General features: G+C 40.6%; 1 protein-coding gene across 1 annotated transcript in view; it reads right to left on the bottom strand.

Annotated features, from left to right (window-relative positions):
- Nucleotides 1–20,831, bottom strand: part of ST8SIA4 (ST8 alpha-N-acetyl-neuraminide alpha-2,8-sialyltransferase 4) — a 64,546-nt gene extending 43,715 nt beyond the window's left edge. Inside the window, exons 1-3 of the mRNA XM_030005385.1 lie at nt 20,349–20,831; nt 15,636–15,767; nt 5,586–5,843 (exon numbers count right to left, since the gene is read on the bottom strand). Coding sequence (XP_029861245.1) covers nt 5,586–5,843; nt 15,636–15,767; nt 20,349–20,461 — 503 coding nt within the window. The 5' untranslated portion in view covers nt 20,462–20,831. The remainder of the gene's footprint in view (nt 1–5,585; nt 5,844–15,635; nt 15,768–20,348) is intronic.
- Nucleotides 20,832–21,451: the final 620 nt, after the last annotated feature.

Genomic DNA, 21,451 nt, shown 5'->3' with positions numbered 1-21,451 from the left:
ACTCGGTCAATGAACAAATGGATTAGTGAAGCTTTCCTGCATTTGAAACTGTTCAGAAAACTAATAAAATAAAAGCTCTGTATTATCAACAATAGAAGTAAGCAACTTTAAAAGAATTTTATCCTTTTCTCTCAGGATAATTATAGAAAGAGTCAAGCTAACTCTATGTGCTCTACATTTGGATGCTCATAGGACACCTATTTATTTAAGAAACCACTTTGGAATCTTCGATCATTTGTATATGGGTTTACAGAAGTCACTTCTTACTGATGTTTCCTTAGCCTTCTAAATTTATGTCCTTAAATCTCCTCCCATATCACCTACTTCAGAATTAACTACTTTTTTTTTTTTTTAAAAATAAGTTGCACCAAAGTTGGAATTATAAATGCTTAGGGAGGGTACCTAGTACTGTGGCCCACCAGCATAGGTAGCACCAGGTGCTTCGTACTGACTGAGCAAGAGATTCATCTTCATAGGAAGACATCACTGTATCAGCTCCTGTCCCATGATGGGCTGCCTGGAGTAGCGGTCATGCATTCCAGCAGCTGAAGAAGTCGTGAGGTGAAGCCAAAAAGGGAAAATGTAGCCACAAGAAGGCAGGCCTTATCCAAGGTTCTCCTGAGGCGGAGGCCACTCACGTCTAACTTGACTGGAAACACTGAACAGCTACACTGGCAATTCCCCCCTTCTCAGGCACCCAAATCACTGAGCAAGAACATCTGAAGACAATGGCTGGCTGGCTTTCTTCTGCTTTCATTTAATGTTTCAATGTAGTGTAACAATTTGTAGGAAGAGACAGAGGGCAAAAATAGAGCTGCCACACGTGAGAGCTTGAAAAGGTCTAATGAGCTAGTCATGATGTATTCAAATGTTATTTTTAAGCAAAGAATCATGTTTTAAAATAAGTCTGTTAAATTGGCAACTTTGCTTTCAACAGATCTGCTGGCTCTGAGCATCCAGCTCTGCTGGCATGATGGTTATGCTCCAAGCAAGGTGTATTAAATAAATATCTGGACATAAAAGCTGAGACAAGTTACAAAAAAAAGTTCCAGAACATAAGTATATTAATATCCTAAATCTTTCTATTCCGACAAATTTATGATTGTTTTTTCCTATCAGCTGAAGGAAGAACACAGAAGAAAGAAGCTACTACCACTCCCTGCTTATATATTAATATTAGCAGAGAAATTTAAATTGTTCTCCTGAAATGAGCAACCACACCTCCATGGTATGGTTAGAAGGTCTGTCTTTTTCTTCTTCTTGAATAGATATGCTGTCTTCTGCTCATATCACAATTGCTTGTTCACAAAAACAAGACATCAGGGAGGAGATCAAACAGATGATCCTCCTCTTTGCATAGGATAATACTTATTAAAGGACTACTAGTTTTTTCCATGTCAACTTCATAACCACAAAAATTGCCAAGTTAAAAATGAAAGTCAAAGGACACTGGAAAAATAAGAGCTGCATTTGCCCAGCAAAATTTTTTCACCAATGATGGCAAAAATACTCAGCTTAATTCCTAGATACTGACAAAGTTAGCAGGAAAACACTCCAACAGGAGAAAGAAGAGTTGTAATGTATAAACTAGGCACTTAAATCCAAAGAAAGTTAGTATTCTCTCATGGCTGTTTCCTATCAGAGCAGCCCTAAGCTAGTGAGAGCTTCACTCAACAGGCCTGTTTTCCATATAGTCCAACTGAAATGAAAGGGACTTTCCCAGAAGTAGTGTCACCATGAGAAAAAACACAAGATTATTTACTAGGTTTGGGGGGCTTTTTGTTTGTTTGTTTTCTAACCGAGTAATTCCAGAACTCTACTTGGCCTCTGCTTTTGAACAGTTCCCATCATGAATGCTGAATCCCATTACTTAAAAAAAAAAAAAAAAAAAAAAGAAAGATTTCTTCTGATCTTTGGCATTGTTCAAATTCTGAACCCAAAGCTGAACTGAATTCTTTTTGGTACTTATTGGCTGCCAGAAGTAATTCCAGGAATCTGAAAGTTATTACTTGGCAATGTTTACTATTGTTATTTTACATTTACCCAAAATACAGTTGTATTTTTCATAAGTCCTATGTAACTACTACATTTCAAAATGGACCACTTATTATAACAAGTTCACCTGTTCTGTAAGATGTTACAGCTAACACAGCCCTGGCATGAGAATTTCAGCATGAGAAAGTATAGACAGTGGGGGAATAAGATGCATTGCATTTAAATCTCACAGGGAGTAAGCACCATGTACCTGACTTAACAGCCAGAGAAACAGCTGAAAACAGTCCCATGCAAAAAACAGCTCCTGCAACAGCACTGTGCCATTTATTCATTTTAAAATGTAATCTGGTTGATTATCTCAAATTTTCATTCTAATTTATTTTATGGAATCTGGGATTTTGGAATGCTTCAGACCCTTTCTGGGTATAGTATCAAAGTGCAGCATGCTTTAGCTCACCACTACAAAAGTAGTAGAGGTGCAAGGATCAATAGTCCTTGACTATCAACAGGGTGTAAAAACATAAGAGGTAAAAAGGAAAGGAATATGGGAAACAGGAAATAGTTTACAGTCAGCACAGGTTTCTTTTAATAGCAGAGTGTCCTTGCTTCCCGTTTTAACTAGATGGGTCACATTTTCTACTGTCAAAATAGGCATGACTTCACTAAACTTGTGGAACTAATCCATTTTATCCTAGCAGGAAATATGTCCCTAGACTCTTGATTTCTGATGTTGTGAGAACAAAATAAGGCCTTATGTGATCAAGTAATTAAAACCAAGCCACCCCAAAATGTTCAGTAAATACAGGAAACCTGCTTATGCTGAGAAGATATTACCTTGCTTGCAAAACTGACCTTTATTTATCCACTTTCAGAGATGTCTAAAGAAGAAGAATTGTATTGTTTTACTTGTAAAATTTGCTGACAGAATTATATGTTGGCTTGCAGGCATGCTTATTATTTGACTCTAGTTTCAGGGCCTACTTTTAAACATTTTTCATAATAGAAGTATTCTAATCATCCAGTGTCTCTGTTGGATCAATATTCTTTGAGAGTCACTGTTACACAGAAGGCACTCAGTATGCTGCAATGTCTCAAAGGAAGATGAACAGTTATGAGTAACTTTGGATGACTTTCAAAGACATAGACAGATACTATCAAGCTTAAAGTGCTAGGTACTGACATTCTTCTTCACCCTTAATAAAGAGTATATTCTGTGTCTTTATCAGTTATTACTAACATGTTCATACCACCTTTATAGGAGCATTAAAATTCAGGATATTGAATTTATTGTACTGTAATGCAAATACTGCTGGATGTCTGCTGTGTCCTCTTCACTTTCACAGATCTTCACTATCAGTTTTATCATTAAATTAATGGTACTGTTGGTGTTAGATCTAACATTAGAACTGCTGCTCTAAGAAACAACTCTCAAAACCACACACATTTGCTTCAGATCTCAAAAAGAACATACAGTACTATTAAAATCAACTGGATAATATATTTAACCAAAATAGTATGACATGCTTGTCACAGCACATAGGCATAATGCACTCAGCATTGGAAGATTCTACAAAAATATTGCTCATCAGCCTATACACCTAGCTGCATACAGTACATACAGTAGCTGCTTTTCAGAACACCATCAGGTGGTGAGTACAATATGTACATTTTACTTTTAAGGAAATGAGCTGAAAGCAAAGAGAGTAACTGAGTCTCATGGTACATTTTAATACCAGCATACTAATAGCAATAGAGGTGAGTGGGTTACCAAGTATGCCAGTACCATTAGATCATATGATTACATATCATGTTGCGTACAACTTTTTTTAAATGAAAGAAGAAGAATGTAGGAAACTGAAGCTCTGAAGAACGCTTTGCCTTTAACTCAATATACAAATTAATTCATTGCTATTTGCTTTAAACAAATGTTATGTACCTATGCACCCATCCAGACATATATAAATAAATATCATATAATTTAACCTATGAGATAATCTGTGAACTTCTAAAATATTTTAACTCTGATTTGTAAATCCAAAAATTTCACTGTACTAAAACTCTTTATAGGCTGCAGCGTCAAGTATTCTATTCCCAGAACCTTACAAAGATTATTATCCACAATATTGTCAGTCTAACTAGTTATTATACTGATCACTTTACTAGTCATACACCATTGAGATGTTTCTCCAGTCTAAATGACTGATTAGCAACCGTAACTTTCTGACGTTCCTATTAAGCTTCACCATTCTTCTTTTATTCATACACAAATCTTTAAGAATATTATCTTTACTCCACATGGCTTGAATTAGTTAAAATCTCCTATCAGATATCATCACCTAGTTTCATGGCTAGTTAAAACATGGGGAAGAGCATGGAGATGACTTCAAAGAAATTCAGCGCATGATTTAAGTAAAAGTATGTACCTTGCCTTCTGAAAAAAATTTTCATCTAGAAAATCTAGTATCTAAATTTTTCTGCAGTCCTGTTAAATGAATCACATTTAATCTCTGAAAGAGTACAAAAGCATGCCATAGGCTAAATGTGGTTTAAAAATGTGGTATCTATTTTTGGATTCCTTCTGCAATAAGGATGTTAATTTGAAACACTAGTGGTACAAGCAAAACAAACAAGGAAAATGAAAGAGTAGTGTGTTGTTTCAGTTGCCACTTGCTAGTACACCTTTCAAATAAAATACAACTTCCATGTGTGTATCCTGTTTTATGTACTGAAAAACTATAATTTCTTCTCCATATCCTTTTGATATTTTTTTGCCACCATCTTTCTTCAAGAGGAGAAAAGAAAAAGCAAGTAACTCACAATGACAACTATTACTATACTGTTTTCTGCCACTGCCCTTCTGTTTTCTGCCCTTTCACCCTTCTCAAACCAAACCAATTGAAACTGCTGCTTCAAAAGCAGAAGGGCCTGTCTCTTGCCCGACCTTCTCTATATCCATATAATGCCAGGCTGTCAGATGAGACCAGCTATTCCTCTTTATTTCCTGTTGATATGTGAAGCCCAAAGGTATTCTACTGTGCGTGTTTGAAGAATGAACGAAAAGTGAAGCATATCAACATTTCTGTCCAAACTGCAGGGATACATTTTTAGAGCAATGTGAAGGCATTTAGATGTGTGACTTCCAATTACCTTAATGGCAGCCATCTGGTTCAACATCAATACATCACAGTGAAATTTTACCCCATGCTGCACGTAAGTAAGGTAGTAATTTACAGTTGCCAATCTTTATTGGCTAAGGGCTAAGAAAGAATATTTTTGAAAGAGAAAACATTTTGCATTTATTCTACCTCCATAAGAATATTTATTTTGTCTGGAATAAAACCAATGAACAGCAAAAATAAGTAGCACAAACCTCTCTCCTCTGGCCTCTTGTTTTATTTTCACCATAAAAATAATCTTCTTGTCAACAACATGGGCATGTATTTAAATTTGGGGAATCACACCGTGAAGGATACTGTTGCAGATTAATTTCAGATAATGCCTGAAATCTGTATCACAGATTAAAACACTTCTCCCCGCTTTTCTCCAAGAAACATAGCAGGCTGTATCTTCAACAGCAGATGACAACTCACCTTATTACAAAGTCATGGCTGTCAATCTCTTTTCCACATCTGCTGTCCAGAAGGATGCCAGAATTCCCAACAACTGCACAGGTTTTAAATCGGCGATTCTTCATTGGGGAAACTTCAGGGAGAAGACTGTGCAAATCCCGAGAAATGTTTAGGGTGCGACGTCTGTCCAGTACATAATGGATTACATCTCCTGGCTTGAAGCTGCTTTTGACCACTGAGACATCTCTTTCAGCATCCAAGAATCGAAGAATATTCTTTCTGGGTTGACAGAAAAACATACAGATAAAACCCAACACTCACTGCTCACATGGAGTTTATCTGATAGTAATACAGATTATACAGAGCATACTACATAAAGCAGAGGGTAGATAACGTCAGACAGGCGAAGGTCATTTCCCATGCTCTGGGATGGAGTTAGAGCAAAGCCATTAGGACAGAGTTCAAACTTTGGTTACAATATAACATGCAAATACTACAGTGACTTAATGACTTCCTACAGACAAAGGCACTGAGAGACCAAGGGAAGATAACTTTGGAAATTAGAACGCATGCTGGTTTTGACTATTTTACAAAACTTTGGTTTAAACACATATTTGAAAAAGGACAAGAGCAGTCTGTTTTCATAGAAACATAGTTAAATATATGAGGTATTTATGATTTAGGAAATAAATGCTTCACTGTGATCTCATCTCTCACAAATCAGCTTGGTTCAGGAATGGCCATGTTTTCTTACATATTCTTCTTTCACCATAAGAATAACATACTCACTTTAGCATAAACTTGCTCCTAATTATGCGAAGCTCAGCCAAAGTTATCCTAATTTACTTGAAATAAGAATAGCCACAGCCTTTTGTACCAATTTAAACAAAATCAGCTTAAAAACATACTGGAAATTAAACTACTGCAGTCAAGCTGTCAGCTGAACTCACAGAAACACTTACAAACTTTATCATTGCTTTAAATCAGGTTAGTCCAATCCTTTATCTTGTTTCTCTACAATTAATTGTTTAAACATTAGCTGGGTTCAGACACATACGACCAAGATATGAGGATTTAACAAGCTACCATGGGTCAGGTGAACTATGATAATTCAACAGTTGTATACCAGCAGTCCACAGCAAGTGACAGGTGAAGAATATCTGCTTAAATGTCAGCTGAATAAGTTAAGTCATGGTAATTGTACCTGCTTATGGGGGTGGGGGCAGGGTCTAAAAACTGACACACTCTCAATACATAAGTTCAAAAAAGACACTAATGACTGCAGCTATGTAATGACTGATACCCACACTGGCAGTGCCAAGCAGTTTTCAGTACACACGTATCCCTGGTATAAAAAGCTGTAAAGGACTCCAGGCCAGAGCTGCAGGAGCCACTGGTAGCTCAGGATTCCAAATGAGCAAAGCCTTACAAGCTTGTGTCCATCCCTGCTCTGCAAAGCATGTGAAAAAGCATAAAGATCGCATCTGAATTTGAGCACATACTTAAGTACGGTACACTTATGGAACAGACAGGGAGTGCTGAGCTGGGGCAGGATGTTCACTGTGTGTTAACTGGCATAGAAACTTTAGCATCTGCAACTCTAACAAGACAAGAAGAAAAATAATAACTTCGTGTTTTCTACTGCTGTCAGCAGGTAAGGTGGAATTTAAAACAGAATAGACATTTTGTTGAGTAAGAGAATGCTATTTTTACATAGTAAGTTTTCAGAGCAGAACTTCCTTAGAGCAGATCAAAACAGGAAAAGATAACTAGAGATGCTACTCTAGCAGTTGCAACACCCACTCAGAGACATAAAGGGGAAATAATCCCCCACAAGTGAAAAAGGATGAACTATAGGAACACCAAGCTTGCCAGCCAGCTCTTGTGTCACTGCCTCAGAGGGAAGAATGTCTGAACCTTGCAAGCAGTGACACAAAATAGTCACCCTGGAACTGACCTTAAAAGCCATTGGGGAAGTGAAACATGATAAAAATATCTTTTTCAAGTGTTTCCTCTAATTTTTTAAACTAGGACCAAAAAAAAAAAAAAAGGGAAAGAGTGTCATGGACTGTCTGTTACAGCTATCGTGTATGAATAAGGCAGCATCAGAGCAAAGACAGCTTGTGCTGAGGCATATGAGGGACTCAGAATAATGGGGCAGGATAGACAATGTTAAAATCCTGAGTATCTAAAGCTTTTGGTAAGGCCAAGCAAGGTATATCTGTAAAAGGAAGATGAAGACTCCACTTCAGCCTGTAAGTTGAATGGACTTAAAATCTCCGTGAGTTTGGTGAGCTTCATTTTGTGGGTACTCTGCAACAGATATATGAATTGCTACAAAATGAAAAAGAGCAAGAAAGAAGGAATTGCCCAATCTAGCAGTATCAAAAATGACTAAAATTCTTCATTACCTAAAACCAGAGCTACCAGAGCTGTAGCTGTAAAGGATAAGATGAATGCATCAAAAGTTATCAATAACATCAGCCAAGTCATCCAGAGACTCACTTCACATGCACTCTGATGTGAGAAGTGGTGACCACAAATGAGTCTTAAAGAGCAAAAGAAATCATGTGAAATGTACAGAAACCTAGGGCTCTGACTAAAAATAGTCATGTGATCACCAGAAGGTTCACTTTAGTAATCAGCACCCACCCTGACACCTAGAATGAATGGGCCTAATACTGTTTCTGTTAGCAAACAACTAGCAACATTTATGCATGGACTGAGTATCTTGCGCATTATTTTAAAACACAAGAGGAAGGCTGTGAAGTTATGCAAACAGTGCCAAAAAATAAATGCGCCCTGGCTTCCATTATTAATTTGGTTACTTACAGTCAAAGCTTATTTATCTATGTGCTTACATATGCTTATACAAGTCCTCCAATGAGTTTCAAGTGGACCTGAATTAGATTCAGATAATCAACCACTTAATTAACAGAGCTGAAATTTCCAAAATGTCTAAGAAATTTATTTTTCAATAAAATTTTGAGATGGGCAAAAGTCACTGAATCTTACTATCTCCTCACATATTTAAAAACCTTTTCTTATCTGAAGTTGTCAGTAGCATATTCAATTAAATGTATGCACAGGTATTACAGTACACATAAGAATCATTGTATAAGAGATGTTTAATAATGCTAACATGAAAATATTTTAATTGATTCATCTGACTGTATCCAGATATCTTTTAATACTGAAAGAAAGATGATTAAGAATGCAGAGTATATGCTATTGTTTTAAGTTCCTCTGTGCTACTGACTCATCTGTACCATGGGGATAGTAGTACTTCCCATTTCCATATAAGTGCTAAGAGAAAAAAAATTTACTAAGGAATATTACAAAAACTGAGTACATACATGTACAGAAAAGTACATACATGAGTGTCTGTCAGTCCTGATGCTGCTTAATAGTAACTTTTTTAAACCTCTGTTCTGTCCCACAAAGAGCACTGAAAATAGTGCAACAAGGTTATTTTGATTAAACAGACATGACAAAATAATTTTTTAAAAGTGCTAATCCACATCCAGCTGCATATAAAATTCAAAAGTAAGCTCAGTTAGAGGAAGGAAAAAAACAGCATGATTTTCAGTCAAACCTTGAAGTAAAGGTGTTCTGCAAACTTAAGCTAAAATGTGTAAATAAACTGTTTTCTTTGAGGTGGTCCTCAAGTTTTGTTTTGATGAATAAAACTGTATCTGGGGTGTGGCCTGAGCCCTTTGTGGGCTGGTGAGGCAGATGTGGCTTGCTTTTATCTGAAGCCAAGCAGCTGTTTGCAACATGTTTACAGGACTCAGTGAAACATGGTGTCACAATCTGTGGTTGACCTAGGGTTTTTCTTTGATAACCAGAAACAGATGTTCATAATACTTAAATACCTCCTACAACTCCTAGTTATCTGATAAAGTACATGTAACAGACAGCATTGTCTCTGAACAGGTTTCTAAATGATATAAATATGTATTGCTCTGGGGCAACATGGTGACATATTTCTACTTAAGTGCATTTTTCTGGTTTTATTTTGTACTGTAGTCTTTGTACTACCCAACTATTACATAATGGCAAACTCTCCCTCATCTGCCCCAGAATTCTGTGAATTAAGGAAAGAAAATAAATCACTTCAACATTTGACTTTTAAGATTACAAATAAATTTATATTTTTAGACATTGTCAAGAATACCGAAATATGACCTCCAACACTTTTCCCAGGAAAATCTTTCCTTTCGAGCAAGGCAGTGCCAGAAACCCTCACTGCTGGGGCATCTGGACTTGTCTGGACCCCAGCCATGAGGGGAAATCCCTGAGTGCATCCTCAGTACCCAGGAAGGCGGGCTAGCTCACCAGCAACCACATTATTGAAAACAGAGATGGACTAAGTGATTACCTAGTCCACACTCTGCCCCCGCTGAAGATGTGTCTTTATCTACATCACCCCCAGCTCATGTTTATCTAATATATTCCTAACAACCTCCTGTGGTGGGGACTCAGCAAACTCCCCATGCAGTCTGTGTCAGTGTTTCCCTAGCCTTACTGGCAGCACAATATTCCTTATGCTAGCTTGGATCTTTCCCACAGCAGCTGAAGAACTGTTCTTGTTCCTTATACCTTGCTGGTGGAAGACAGACTATTCTCTACTCTTGGCAATAGCCTTCATTTACCTCAGACTAAGAAGCCATCCAACTTTTTTTTTTTAAACTTTTATTTTTTTAATTGGACAGGTCATGTGCTGTAGATGACCCCTCTTGTTGCTCTCCTGCAGACTTGCTCTGACTGATTCACACAGGTCTTTAAACAACTTGATTTTCTAACCCTAGCAAGTTCTGACACCGCTTTGCACTCCCCAGTTGGAAGGCAGAAGGCAGCTCTCAGCCTTTGAAATTACCAAGGACTACGACCTACGACTAATTTTTTGCCAGCTAAATTATTTTAATTAAAAAACCAAACCAAAACAAAAACAAACTGTGAGGCAACAGGAGGTCACAGCCTGCCATTGTAGATGGCTACAGCTACAGCACCTGTTGGCCTCCTCAAGAGGCAGTGGAGACTGTGAGTATTTGCACCTGTGTCGGGTTTGGCTTGAGTCTGGCTGAAAGGGAGTTTTAAGAAAACCTCTTCAAGGAAAGCAGCATTTAGAATCATAGAATAGTTTGGACTGGAAGGGGACTTTAAAGGTTATCTAGTCCAATCCCTGATTTGGATTTGTTAAAAAGACGCCTAACTGCAACTAACCATGGAAATGTTCCTGGCATTCCCCTGCCCATGGAGGACCACACAAACAGAAGTGCCATATTACCAGAAGCTGCTGTCTGGCTCTGTCCCCATTCTAGTCCTTCCCATGCTTGTCACGGGACCTCACTTTCCCTTGACCAGAAGGGTCACTTCAGTAGCTGAAGCAGGTACTAATTGGGCACTAATCTTCAGTGGGCATGCAAAAGGAAAAGAGGGGTTTTAAATAGCGCATGACTCAACTACTGCTTACCATATGAAGGCCAGCCATACGTCAGCGTTTCATGAAGTTAAGCAAGGTAGAGCCAAAAGAAAGGAGTCAAAGGAGTTAATCAGCCCAGTTGACAGTGAATCAGTGACAACTGATTTTCAGTTGAGGCAAGGGTCTAAGGAGGCAAAAAACCCTTAAGCTTTGTTATGACTAAACCAGACTAGAGAGACCCCATTTGCAGTCTTAGAGACAAAAAAACCTAAAGGAAACAGTGCAACTGACCCCAAAATGTTGATCCAAAAGCTTCAGAGCAATGGTACACCTCCATTGCCAGTTCAGTATTTACTGCTTGTACTTCAGAGACTTGCCATAGCTGTTTCATATTAACTTGAAAGATAAACAATCATAATAACCTGAACCCTTCTAAGGAGGAAGTTGCACCTTTTTTTTTTTTTTTTTTTTTTTTTTTATGATGCTGTTAACATCTTACAAGTTCTCACACTTTTCTGACAGGAAATTTCCACTCATCGACCTGTCTGTTACATTGCAAAGAGATAAATACATCCTCAACACTTTTTTTTTTTTTTTTCCCATTTTGCCTTCCTGCAATTCAAAACCTTCATCTGCTTCTTCCAACATAAATGCCCACATTTAATCAAAAATAAGTGAAGGAAGAAAGTCACACACTGAGACCTCAGACTGTAGTTCATTTCACAGAGGTAACAGATCATGCTGGCATCAGTCCTGTGTGTAACTCTTCCCCAGACAGGTTTGTACCGTCTCAGCCACATCTCTCCTTTCTGAAAGTATGGCCTTCAATACAACTGAAATTTCCTAATTTCCATAACTGGAAAGCCTTCACACTGCTACAGAGACTAGAAAGGACTTAAGACACAAAACCTTGCAGGTGGCGGATTCTCTCTCTTCTTCATGGCTGAAATCATTCAGACAGAAGGGGAGCCAAGCAAGCAGTCTTCTTCCTTAGGCACAGGAATTACCAATCATTTTTCAAAGAAGTTGTCAGCAATCAGAACGTAACATCAGTTGGAAAAACCACTCTACCACTAGACCAATCATGACTGGCAAGACTGTAAATTTGCTACAGTCTCAACTAATTAGTAATACCCATCATTTCCAGGTCAATCACAGAAAGCCTAGCTCTTTCTTCTAACGCCTGTTTAACATCTCCAGAGCGCTGCTGCCCTCCCAAAAGAGCTGCTATACTCCCTAGACTGCCTCTTCTGGCTGCAAAGTCCCAGAAAGTATCTTGTGACACCAGAAACTCAGCGGAAGCTTTTCATCCTCCCACTGAGTCCTGATAAAGGAGCTTTTTCACTCACTGACTCCTATCTGAGCCTGGTCTTGCCAAGAATTCATAGCACCTTTGAGGCTGATAGACTGGTCACTAACCTGAGCAAAAATAAGATGGCCAGAGATGATGCCCATGGTCAACAAAGCAAATAGGAAAGCATAATATATTCCAGCTGCCAGCCAACCAGGTCCAGACACACCACTGATCGACAGTCCTCGCACAAAGCAAAACTCACTAACAAATAATTTCTACATTTCAAAATTGCAAATGTGGGTGTCAAGCCGATGTAAGACAAAAAAGTAGCTGACATTTATGGGTGATTATAAGTTTTATGAAATGCCTTTCTGCTGTACACTAATGGTTTCCCAAATTATTTCTCCACTCCTAAGAACTGATAACTTTTTATACATTATTCAACAGGCACCATTTTTTTGTTTTGTTTTTCTTTTACCATTATTTGCTATGGTCAACCTCACACCACAAGACCACCAGTGTTCACACTAACAGTTGCAGTAATAGAGTATGAATCATCTTCACGGTCTACACAGTGCATGTAATGTACTTTGGAGGGCTGAACAGTTAGTTTAACCATGAGAACACTCTAGGAGATTGCTAGACACATCTGAAGTTAGTCCTTATAGGTCCATAAGTGTGAAAATATTTACAGCTAAGATGCTTCTTACTGCTGTGACAGGGAAGAAAGGTGTACAGCAAGCAGCCTGTAAAAGTGAAAGAACAATGCACATTGTTTAGTCAGCATCAGACGGGAACATATATCACAAGTGGCTGCATGTGGCATCTTCAGGGAAAAGCATGCCAAACTTCCCTCTGTCACTGCTGAGTACCGTAACTGAATATGCTATGCACATTAGCAAAGAGGACTTCTGGAAAGAAACGACTGGCTGGTAGCAGTAATTCCTTTCATATAGTTTATGTCAAATTTTAGCCCTAAGTCACATTAATCTAAAATCTTTCACCGTTTCAGTGAAAACACCTGCTCTCTGCCCTGGTGTTCATGAGCTATTTCATCTCAAAACAAGACTAGCAATGTGGACATCTAAATAACCTCAGCTTGATGCTCTCTCCTGTACAGAAAATCTTTACACTGATAAAGTGGAACTTTTACTGCTTAAACCAGTGTACAAAACACATGTTTTTCTTCACTGTACTACTGAGACAAAAAAAATCCTTCACCGTACAATTTTTAAAAACCACCACATGATCACATCATGATTCTTAAGACCACATCAGCAATTTCTAAAATGAGAGAACTTCCCACCCCAGCCAACACTAAGGAAAAAACTGATGTTGAAACTCATGATTTCAGTAGATTGAGATGATACACGTCATGACAGGCTTAAAAAAATCTACAGCATTCTCTACTGTTTTACCTCTTTGTCTGAATGATGTCTTTTACTTTTTAAACAGGTAAAAAATGAGCATAACCCAAGCTTAATTTTATCTCTTAATTTTAATCAAAAATTTATTATAATTGTTTTACTTGTTAGTTGTTTGGCTTGAGCAGCAAGGTGTATTGGTTTTAAATGGTTCTGAAAGATGACAATTTTTCAACAAAATGGCTGAAAAGAGTTATCTGTCTCTACTTACAGTCATTCAATGGCTTCCAAACCAGTTTACTTCACAAGTAAAACAGTGTGCTATTTTCTACTAATTGTCAGAAGCATAACCTATAATCTGAAATTTCAACAGTATTCTGCTGAAGTTACTCAATATTTCTCCAAGTTAAATTATCAATTATATGCAAATAAATTTTAAATACTGTTACTGATACAGAAAATCTGTTTACCTTTCCTAGACTACGTTGGAGCAGAATTTAGCCTTTATGGAACAACTATACACTGGTCAAACAGGCTGCATCTGAACAGATGGTCCTGGAAGAAATTCTATTCCTGAGCTGCACCTCAGCTGCATTTTAGGGCGACAACCAGGTCCTCACCAGTAGGAAACTCAGGTGCCTGGGGAGCAGCCCAGTACCCGAGGGTCCCTTAGTCTAGGCAGACAGGGAGTGGGGACTCCACAGACCACTTGCCAGGCAGCTGAGACACAGCTACAGGCTCCAGAGTACTAATTTGCTGCTTACCCAAATCCTGCCACTCTTTCCATCCCTGACGCTCTTCCTCAGCTTTCGCAGCGGGGCTGCGCTATGTTCATTATAGCACAAGACTTCCAGAACATCAATTCTTTACTACAACTTCGTACGTTTCTGAGCTACTCGTATCTTCTTCATGTTTTAGAATTAGGGACATAAAATAGCAGTCATTAAAAAAAAAACTCATTCAGAGAAGCTATGCTTTCATACATGGAAACACTGCCTGTTTAGGGGTTTTGTAAGCTGTCCTTCAATTAAAAAAAAAAGGCAGAAAGGGAAATGACATAGAAACCACATTTTAATTAGATCAAATTCCTATTCAAAATCTTAATATTCAGAAAATGAAGCCCACTCTGCTATGTGATTGCTGCTAAAAATAGTTATTTTCTATAATTTTTCACAGAATGTGACACTCCTAGCCCTTCACACTGCCAACCCATGCTCCATAAGCTTCTCACTGGCCATCTTCCTGATTAAGACAGGGAAGACACAATGTCAATACAACACACTAAGAGGCTGCTGACTTCTCTTCTCTCAGGCTCCAGGGTGAGCAGACCTACTGTAATTACTAAGACACATCAGAACTATCACTCACTTTAACTCTGCTGCTGTGTTTCCCCCGTCAGCATGAGCCTAAGGCTCTTTTTAGACTCTCTGATTTCAGGAAAGAAAACTGCATAAGATATGGGTATTGCCAACATCTGACTTGTGACTTGGACTAGCCACAGACAAGGTTTGATTCGAGCACCTGATGTCCTAGCTCTTGACTCCTACATCTAAGTTGTCTGCCTAAGCTCCCTTTGTAGTTAAGGGAGAAAAATTAGTATGTTCAGGGTACTTGCCACCTGTTCTATTTCAGACCTTTAGGATGAGAGGAAATCAAGTCCTAAAAGTGCCAGTTTCTCACCACTGGCTGCAAGAGTTCTAGACAACCAGCTCAAATGTGGACATGCATAATGTAGATACTGACTGCATGGGTCTGATTGACACAGCCAGATGAAAACATCTTATTTATTCTTATGAATGATGACTTGACTTTGGAGTCTAATGTAATTTTGTTGTATTTAACACTGAACCCTAAATATGTACAGTTATAAAACATCCACCTGCAACTATAAATCAAATTATTGTTTTCCAGACCAGAAGAATTATAGGCAGTATGAAATGTAAAGAATTATGGGTAATATGAAATGAACTGCCTTTTACGACACTCACCTTATTTCCAGTACCAAAGAAGAATTGATTTTCCAACCTTCTACAGCATGCTGGAAGATTGAGGAGCCACCCTTTCGAATTATCTTATCAGAGCTATTGACCATTGTTCTACTTAAACTCAGTTCACCATCTCTGCAATGCAATATAGAAAAGACACAATTACATCAAGGTTAACTCTAGTTTTAAGTAATTTACATTACAAGCACCAGTGGTATTTCCTTTTATTCACAACAAAAAGAAGCAATTATCTCTCTGCTTGCCAAGGCAAATAAACTGTACCTGTGAGAAATCTATAGGACACCTATATCTAATACCTGAATATGCAATTTAAGAGTTTAAATATGTTTATATTTGTAAGGAAATAGACTTAACAAAAATCACAATAAGCTCCAAACTGTGAACCTGGACCAAACTTCAGTATGTTTGTGAGGCAGGATCTGCACTTCTATGTTCCAAAATTCTAGGACTAACTACTAATTAAGTGTTAACTTTCAAGCCTTCACCCAGCAATTGCTCATGTTCTACAACAGTGGCCTACTAGACTCCCTTTGCCTCCTAATGATACTAAAAGACTTTAATGCATGGAATTCTGGAGTTTAATGGCATACAAAAACCAGAATTTCCTCAAGACATCCTCAAACTTTTGTATGCACACGTCCAAACAACGCCAGTTGTCTTACCTTCTTCATCAATCTTATGTTCATAAATTTTGATAAGGTAACCTTAAAAAAATAAAAAAATACTGTGGGTGATGACCACTGAACATCTGATGAGGTATCATAATGTTACCAGTTGCAATATTAGCCAATAAGTCACACAAATGTGGCAGAGAAGCTAAAATACTGCAAGAACAACTTAAGGCATTAGGTCTAAAATGTGTTTTTATCTCCATATGTTTCCACTACCTTCCATACCATTCCCATTTAGGTGCCAGAGCAACGTTCAGCCAAGTTCAAACATAGCTGTTAATCATAAATATATCAAAGTTGTTGGATATAACATTCTACCATGTAGAATGTCTTGTATCTCAGGAGTATATATAACAGTAATATACAGAAATCTCTTTATCTGTTAATTAAGTGTGCTCTGAAACACTGCCAATGACAATACAAGCTTAGTGAAGTTAAACAGAGCTTTTGACCACCAGCCATTCAACAAACAAAATGGAAAAGGTGTGAGACCGTAAGCTTTCTAGGGAATCGCTGACTCTTGTTCTCCTGTGGCCTTAAGTTGTTAAAACAATTGGATCCTGGCCCTCACTAAGAGCTACAGCAACATTACTGCTGTGTATATATACACACACGTAAATATATATATATATAAATTATTAATATTTGGTAAATTATATAGCAGACTAAACTCAAACTAACCTGCAATGGGACATTAATTAAGCTAAGTTAACACAACTGGTAACATGTAGTCATTTGCAAAAAGTGCTATGATTGCAAAAGCTCCTGTAACAAACCAGTATTACACCCTTCATCAACAACAACCCAGCATCACTAGTACCGCTCTCCCTCCCTCATCCCCTCTATGGCAACACACTGCAGCACTGACCTGGCACTGACTGACTCAGAGGTAAGACTGCCACCTACTGAAAAACCTGCAACTTCAAGCAATCGTGTAGGTACAAGATCTGTATGCAAATTATCTCAATCATGCTAACTTGAGGGCATGGGAGGATGGTGCAGAAATCCCTAAATTCAATAACCAGAATGTAATTAATACTTTTTTCTATTTTAAAATGTTTTATTCCCTAAAAATTTTCCATAATGATTGTAAATATATTTATTACATATATTTTCCTTTATATATTTTCTAGATGCATAGAGTGCATGCATCTAAAGGAAAACTACCAAAATACATCCAGGTAAAGTACTTAGTCTAAAAGCACTTCAGAGCCGTCTCCACTTTATGCTGGGTTAAATGTTATCCATTAGACACTTTAACAGTGACACAGCTGACAAAACTTAGCAACAAAATATGCTGCCAACACCTAAAGCACCATAGCATTTGAAATGTGGTTGCCTTCCATATTCACAATTTACATCTGCAGTGAGCTATATAGATTGTACAGTAAAACAATGTTAAATTATGTTCACATGAGCTAAAAGAAGGTCCTAGGCACTCTGTGTTAAAATTCTACTATAAACACAAAGATGTTCACTTACATGCTCCTCTCTCTTTTATTGGTATTGTTTTATTTAATTTGCACTTACAGTAATATTAAATAAACTAACACATAAAAAGCTAAATTTACTCCAGAAAATTCTTCACTGAGTAAAAACTGTGAAATAAATTTGGGCTACTTTGTATCTTCTAGAATCACTTCAAATCCTCTCTGATGTAAATGAAACAGTTGCCACTGTGACAGCAACTTGTGGATGACAGTGTCAACCTTCACTCTGAATTACCTTGCCTTGGTGACCAACCAGACCAACCTGAAGACAGTTCATTAATACAAATAACTGTCCTCAAGCGTATTCTGTATCAGTAGAAGATAACACTGTTTAAGAAACACTGCATTACCCATAATATGTGTCTCATTACTTGCTTAATCTTTGAAGAGATATTACTGTCTAGATAAAGAAGGGCATGCTTTCACACTTACTGTCCTAGCAAACTTTGCTATGAGAATACAGCTGATATAAAGTTTATCACATACTTTGGAATTGCACATAGTCCATTTTGGAACATCTGGGATTTACCTGCAGTGTCACTAATAGCCATAAAATGGGCCACCTCATGCATTCACAGTTCTGCATTACTGGTACTTCTGGAAGTAAAACATCCCATGGAAAACTGACTTTGCTTTCCCATGTGGCCAGTCACAAATAACCAAATGGCATGAGCCCTTCCTTCAGGAGAAAGGCAAGTATAACATCAACAGTGGCAGCAGACACTAGCAGTACACTTAAGGTTTTTTTCCCCTGCTTCATACAGTAATGGATGGGACGACAGGCTGGGAAAAGAAACTATATTCCAATATCCTTAACCAAAGCGAGTAGCACCATACTCCACAAGAAGCCTCACTGATATCAAAGAAGTAGAGATATCAGTAAATGACCTGGCAGAAGTACATTGCATCTATATTTTTAAAGTGTTGTTAAGGACATAAATATTTATGGCTAAATACACTTACTTTCCTTCATTTAATATTAAATCTTCAGTTCATTTTAGTACCTTTTAAATGGTGTCAAACAATGCATCATAAGCTGGAGGGGGCTTTTTTTGCAAATATATATGGATTCTACCTAGTGACTAATTTCTGAATCATTTGTTTTCACATGTATTTTTGCACACCTACAACCCCAAAATTTTATACCTCTGTACATCTCCTAAGTAGGCAGATACCACAGCATCGCGGCAGAAACTGGTCTTACACCCAGGCAAGAGGGAAAGTTACCAGCAAATCTTCAATACTAACAGAAGGAAACATCACGTCATTAACCACGCACACACACAGGAGAGGCCACCCCCTGCTCCCGGGAGGTGCTGGGGCCACTGCTGGCCAGCTGTGCCCAGCTGCCTGTGCCCTGCTCCCACATCGGCCTGCCTGGGCAAGGGCCAGGGAAGAAGGATGCACCTTCTGCCTTTAAATCTGGGGACCGCGAGGTCGAAGAGGGGGCTAAGTAGGTTGTAATTGCCCCAGCTTCCTACAGGCCCCTACAGGCACTTACAACCTCCTTACGCCTCCTCCTCAAATTAAGGCAACAGTTTACACCAAAGCACGAAAATCTGCTGTGAATGCATCTCCCCCCCACTCCATTGGCACAAGCAAACAGAAAGCGTAGGCCCCTTCCCCACCGTTGCTGATCTCACTAAGCCACCACGGAATTTATGCATCCCTCCTGTTAAAACAAAAAATTATACCCCTCCAAGGAGAAATAGGCTTGGTTGAAAACCCAACATCTTCACAGGATTGCTGCAAGTTGAGAGAAAAATGAGGAATACAGGCATACACGTACACAAACACAATGCGCGACAAAGAGAAAGCTGAGGTGCCAACAGACAAATGGCAAGGGACTTTTCGCCTTTTCTTTTGAACCTAAGACAAGCAGGAGAGCGAAAATATGCAACAGAGGGTCTCAGCAAGGGACCAGAGTTTCCAGCGGAGCAGCCTCGGGAGCTAAGGGGGATGTCCCACGCACTCTCAGAGCAAGCATCCCCAAAGAGCACCGAAGTTAAACACAGCTCCCGGGCAAACTTCAAGGACGGAGGCAGTGGCCACCTGCAGCCGCCACCCACGCCGGCACGCTCGCCTCTGAAGGGGTCCCAAAGCAGGACAGGAGGCACAACGCACTCCGACGGCTGCCGCCGCCACCTCCAGCCACCCTGGCCCTCGGGGAGCAGCCGCGGCCAAGTGAACTTCCCCGGCGCGCCCTACTACTGGGGGCTGGTGGGCAGCAGCACCAGCCGCAGCCCCGGCAGCGGGCAACCTCCGTCCCCGTCCCGCTCGCCCCCAGCTCGCAGCCGCTGAGCTCCGCCAGCCAGACCCGCTCGTAACCCGTCCCGCAGCGGTACTCCCGCCCCGAACACGACCTCCCCAGCGAGAGCGCCAAGTTGAGGTGGCACCGCAGGAGAGCGGGTCACGGCCCGGGGGTCGCCGGGGGGCCTAAAGACCCGGGTGGGGCCGCGTAGAGGACCTCAGGCAACAACATGCCCCCCGCCGCCCCCTCGGGGAGTCCTCCCGGCGCGGCGCCCCGCAATTACCCGGCAAGAGGTGCCTCCTGGCGCTCCTCGGTCCGCGCTATTTCTTTCGTCTTATAAAAGATGAGGAGGAGACTTATCGTGCACACAGTCCACCTCTTCCTCACTGAACGCATGTCTTCTGCGAAACGCGGTCCCCCTCCCCCTTTTCCTTTGTTTGTCAGGGGTGTGCGGAAAAGAACTCCACACGCGGCACAAATTGCCGAAAACAGTCAATTTTTTTTTTCCGAAATAATTAAAGAACAAAAATAAAAACCAGGCGGGCGCAGACGCTGGGGGTTGTTTGGCGTTTAGTCTGTCTTTCTTTCACCCTGTCCTCCCCTGCCCAGGAGCCAGGCTCGCAGGCGGCGGCTGGCTCTCCTCGGCCGGGGGGACAAGTCCGTGGCACCACCGTGGCGCGCCCGCCAAGCCGAGCCGAGCCGCGTCGCGTCGCGTCGCGCTCCTCCCGCCGCCGCCGCTCCGCTCTACCTCCGGCTCCACTGCGGCCCCGTTGCGATCGCGGCGGCGACGGCTCGGGGAGGACGCTGGCGCCGCCCTCCCCGCGGCGGGGCGGTGGCGGGCGGAGCGCGGCCAATGGGCGCCGCGCGGGGGTGGGCACCAGACGCCGGCCCGGGGCGGCGGGCAGCAGCGGCGAGCAGTCGTGGCGGGCAGTCGTGGCTTGGGGCCGGGAGGGAGGGCGGCAGCGACGGCGGGAGGTGAGCGCCGCGGGGCGGGAGCGCGCGGGCGGCAGCGCGCGGGCGGCACCCGCTGGGCCGACCGGGAGACCCCCCCTCTGAAGCCCTTCTGTGTTTGGGGAGGGGGTGCCTTTCTCCCCTGAAGCACGGTGTACCCCGTCGCCCGTTGGGTGTCAGAAAGTTTGAGTAAAGGACCGCCAGCGCGGTGCCACTAAAAAGAAATGACGCTTCTCCTTTTCTGAGGAGGATAAGGGCTTTGCTAATTTTTAATTTTTTTTTTTCCTCTCTTCCCCGATGGACGGTTGGCGCTTGAAAAGGCCGTCGGAGGTTTTTCTCCGCTTCGGAGCACCGCCTCGGCAGCTCCCGACACCAGCGGGAGAATGCGGGGAGCGGGAGGAAGGGAAGGGGCAGGGCCCCTGCACACCCCCGCCG

The sequence above is a fragment of the Aquila chrysaetos genome, chromosome Z (genome assembly GCF_900496995.4).
Source record: "Aquila chrysaetos chrysaetos chromosome Z, bAquChr1.4, whole genome shotgun sequence".
In the NCBI taxonomy this organism is placed as follows: domain Eukaryota; kingdom Metazoa; phylum Chordata; class Aves; order Accipitriformes; family Accipitridae; genus Aquila; species Aquila chrysaetos.
The sequence above is the reverse complement of the archived record's forward strand: the minus strand, read 5'-3'. Positions and strand labels throughout refer to the sequence as shown.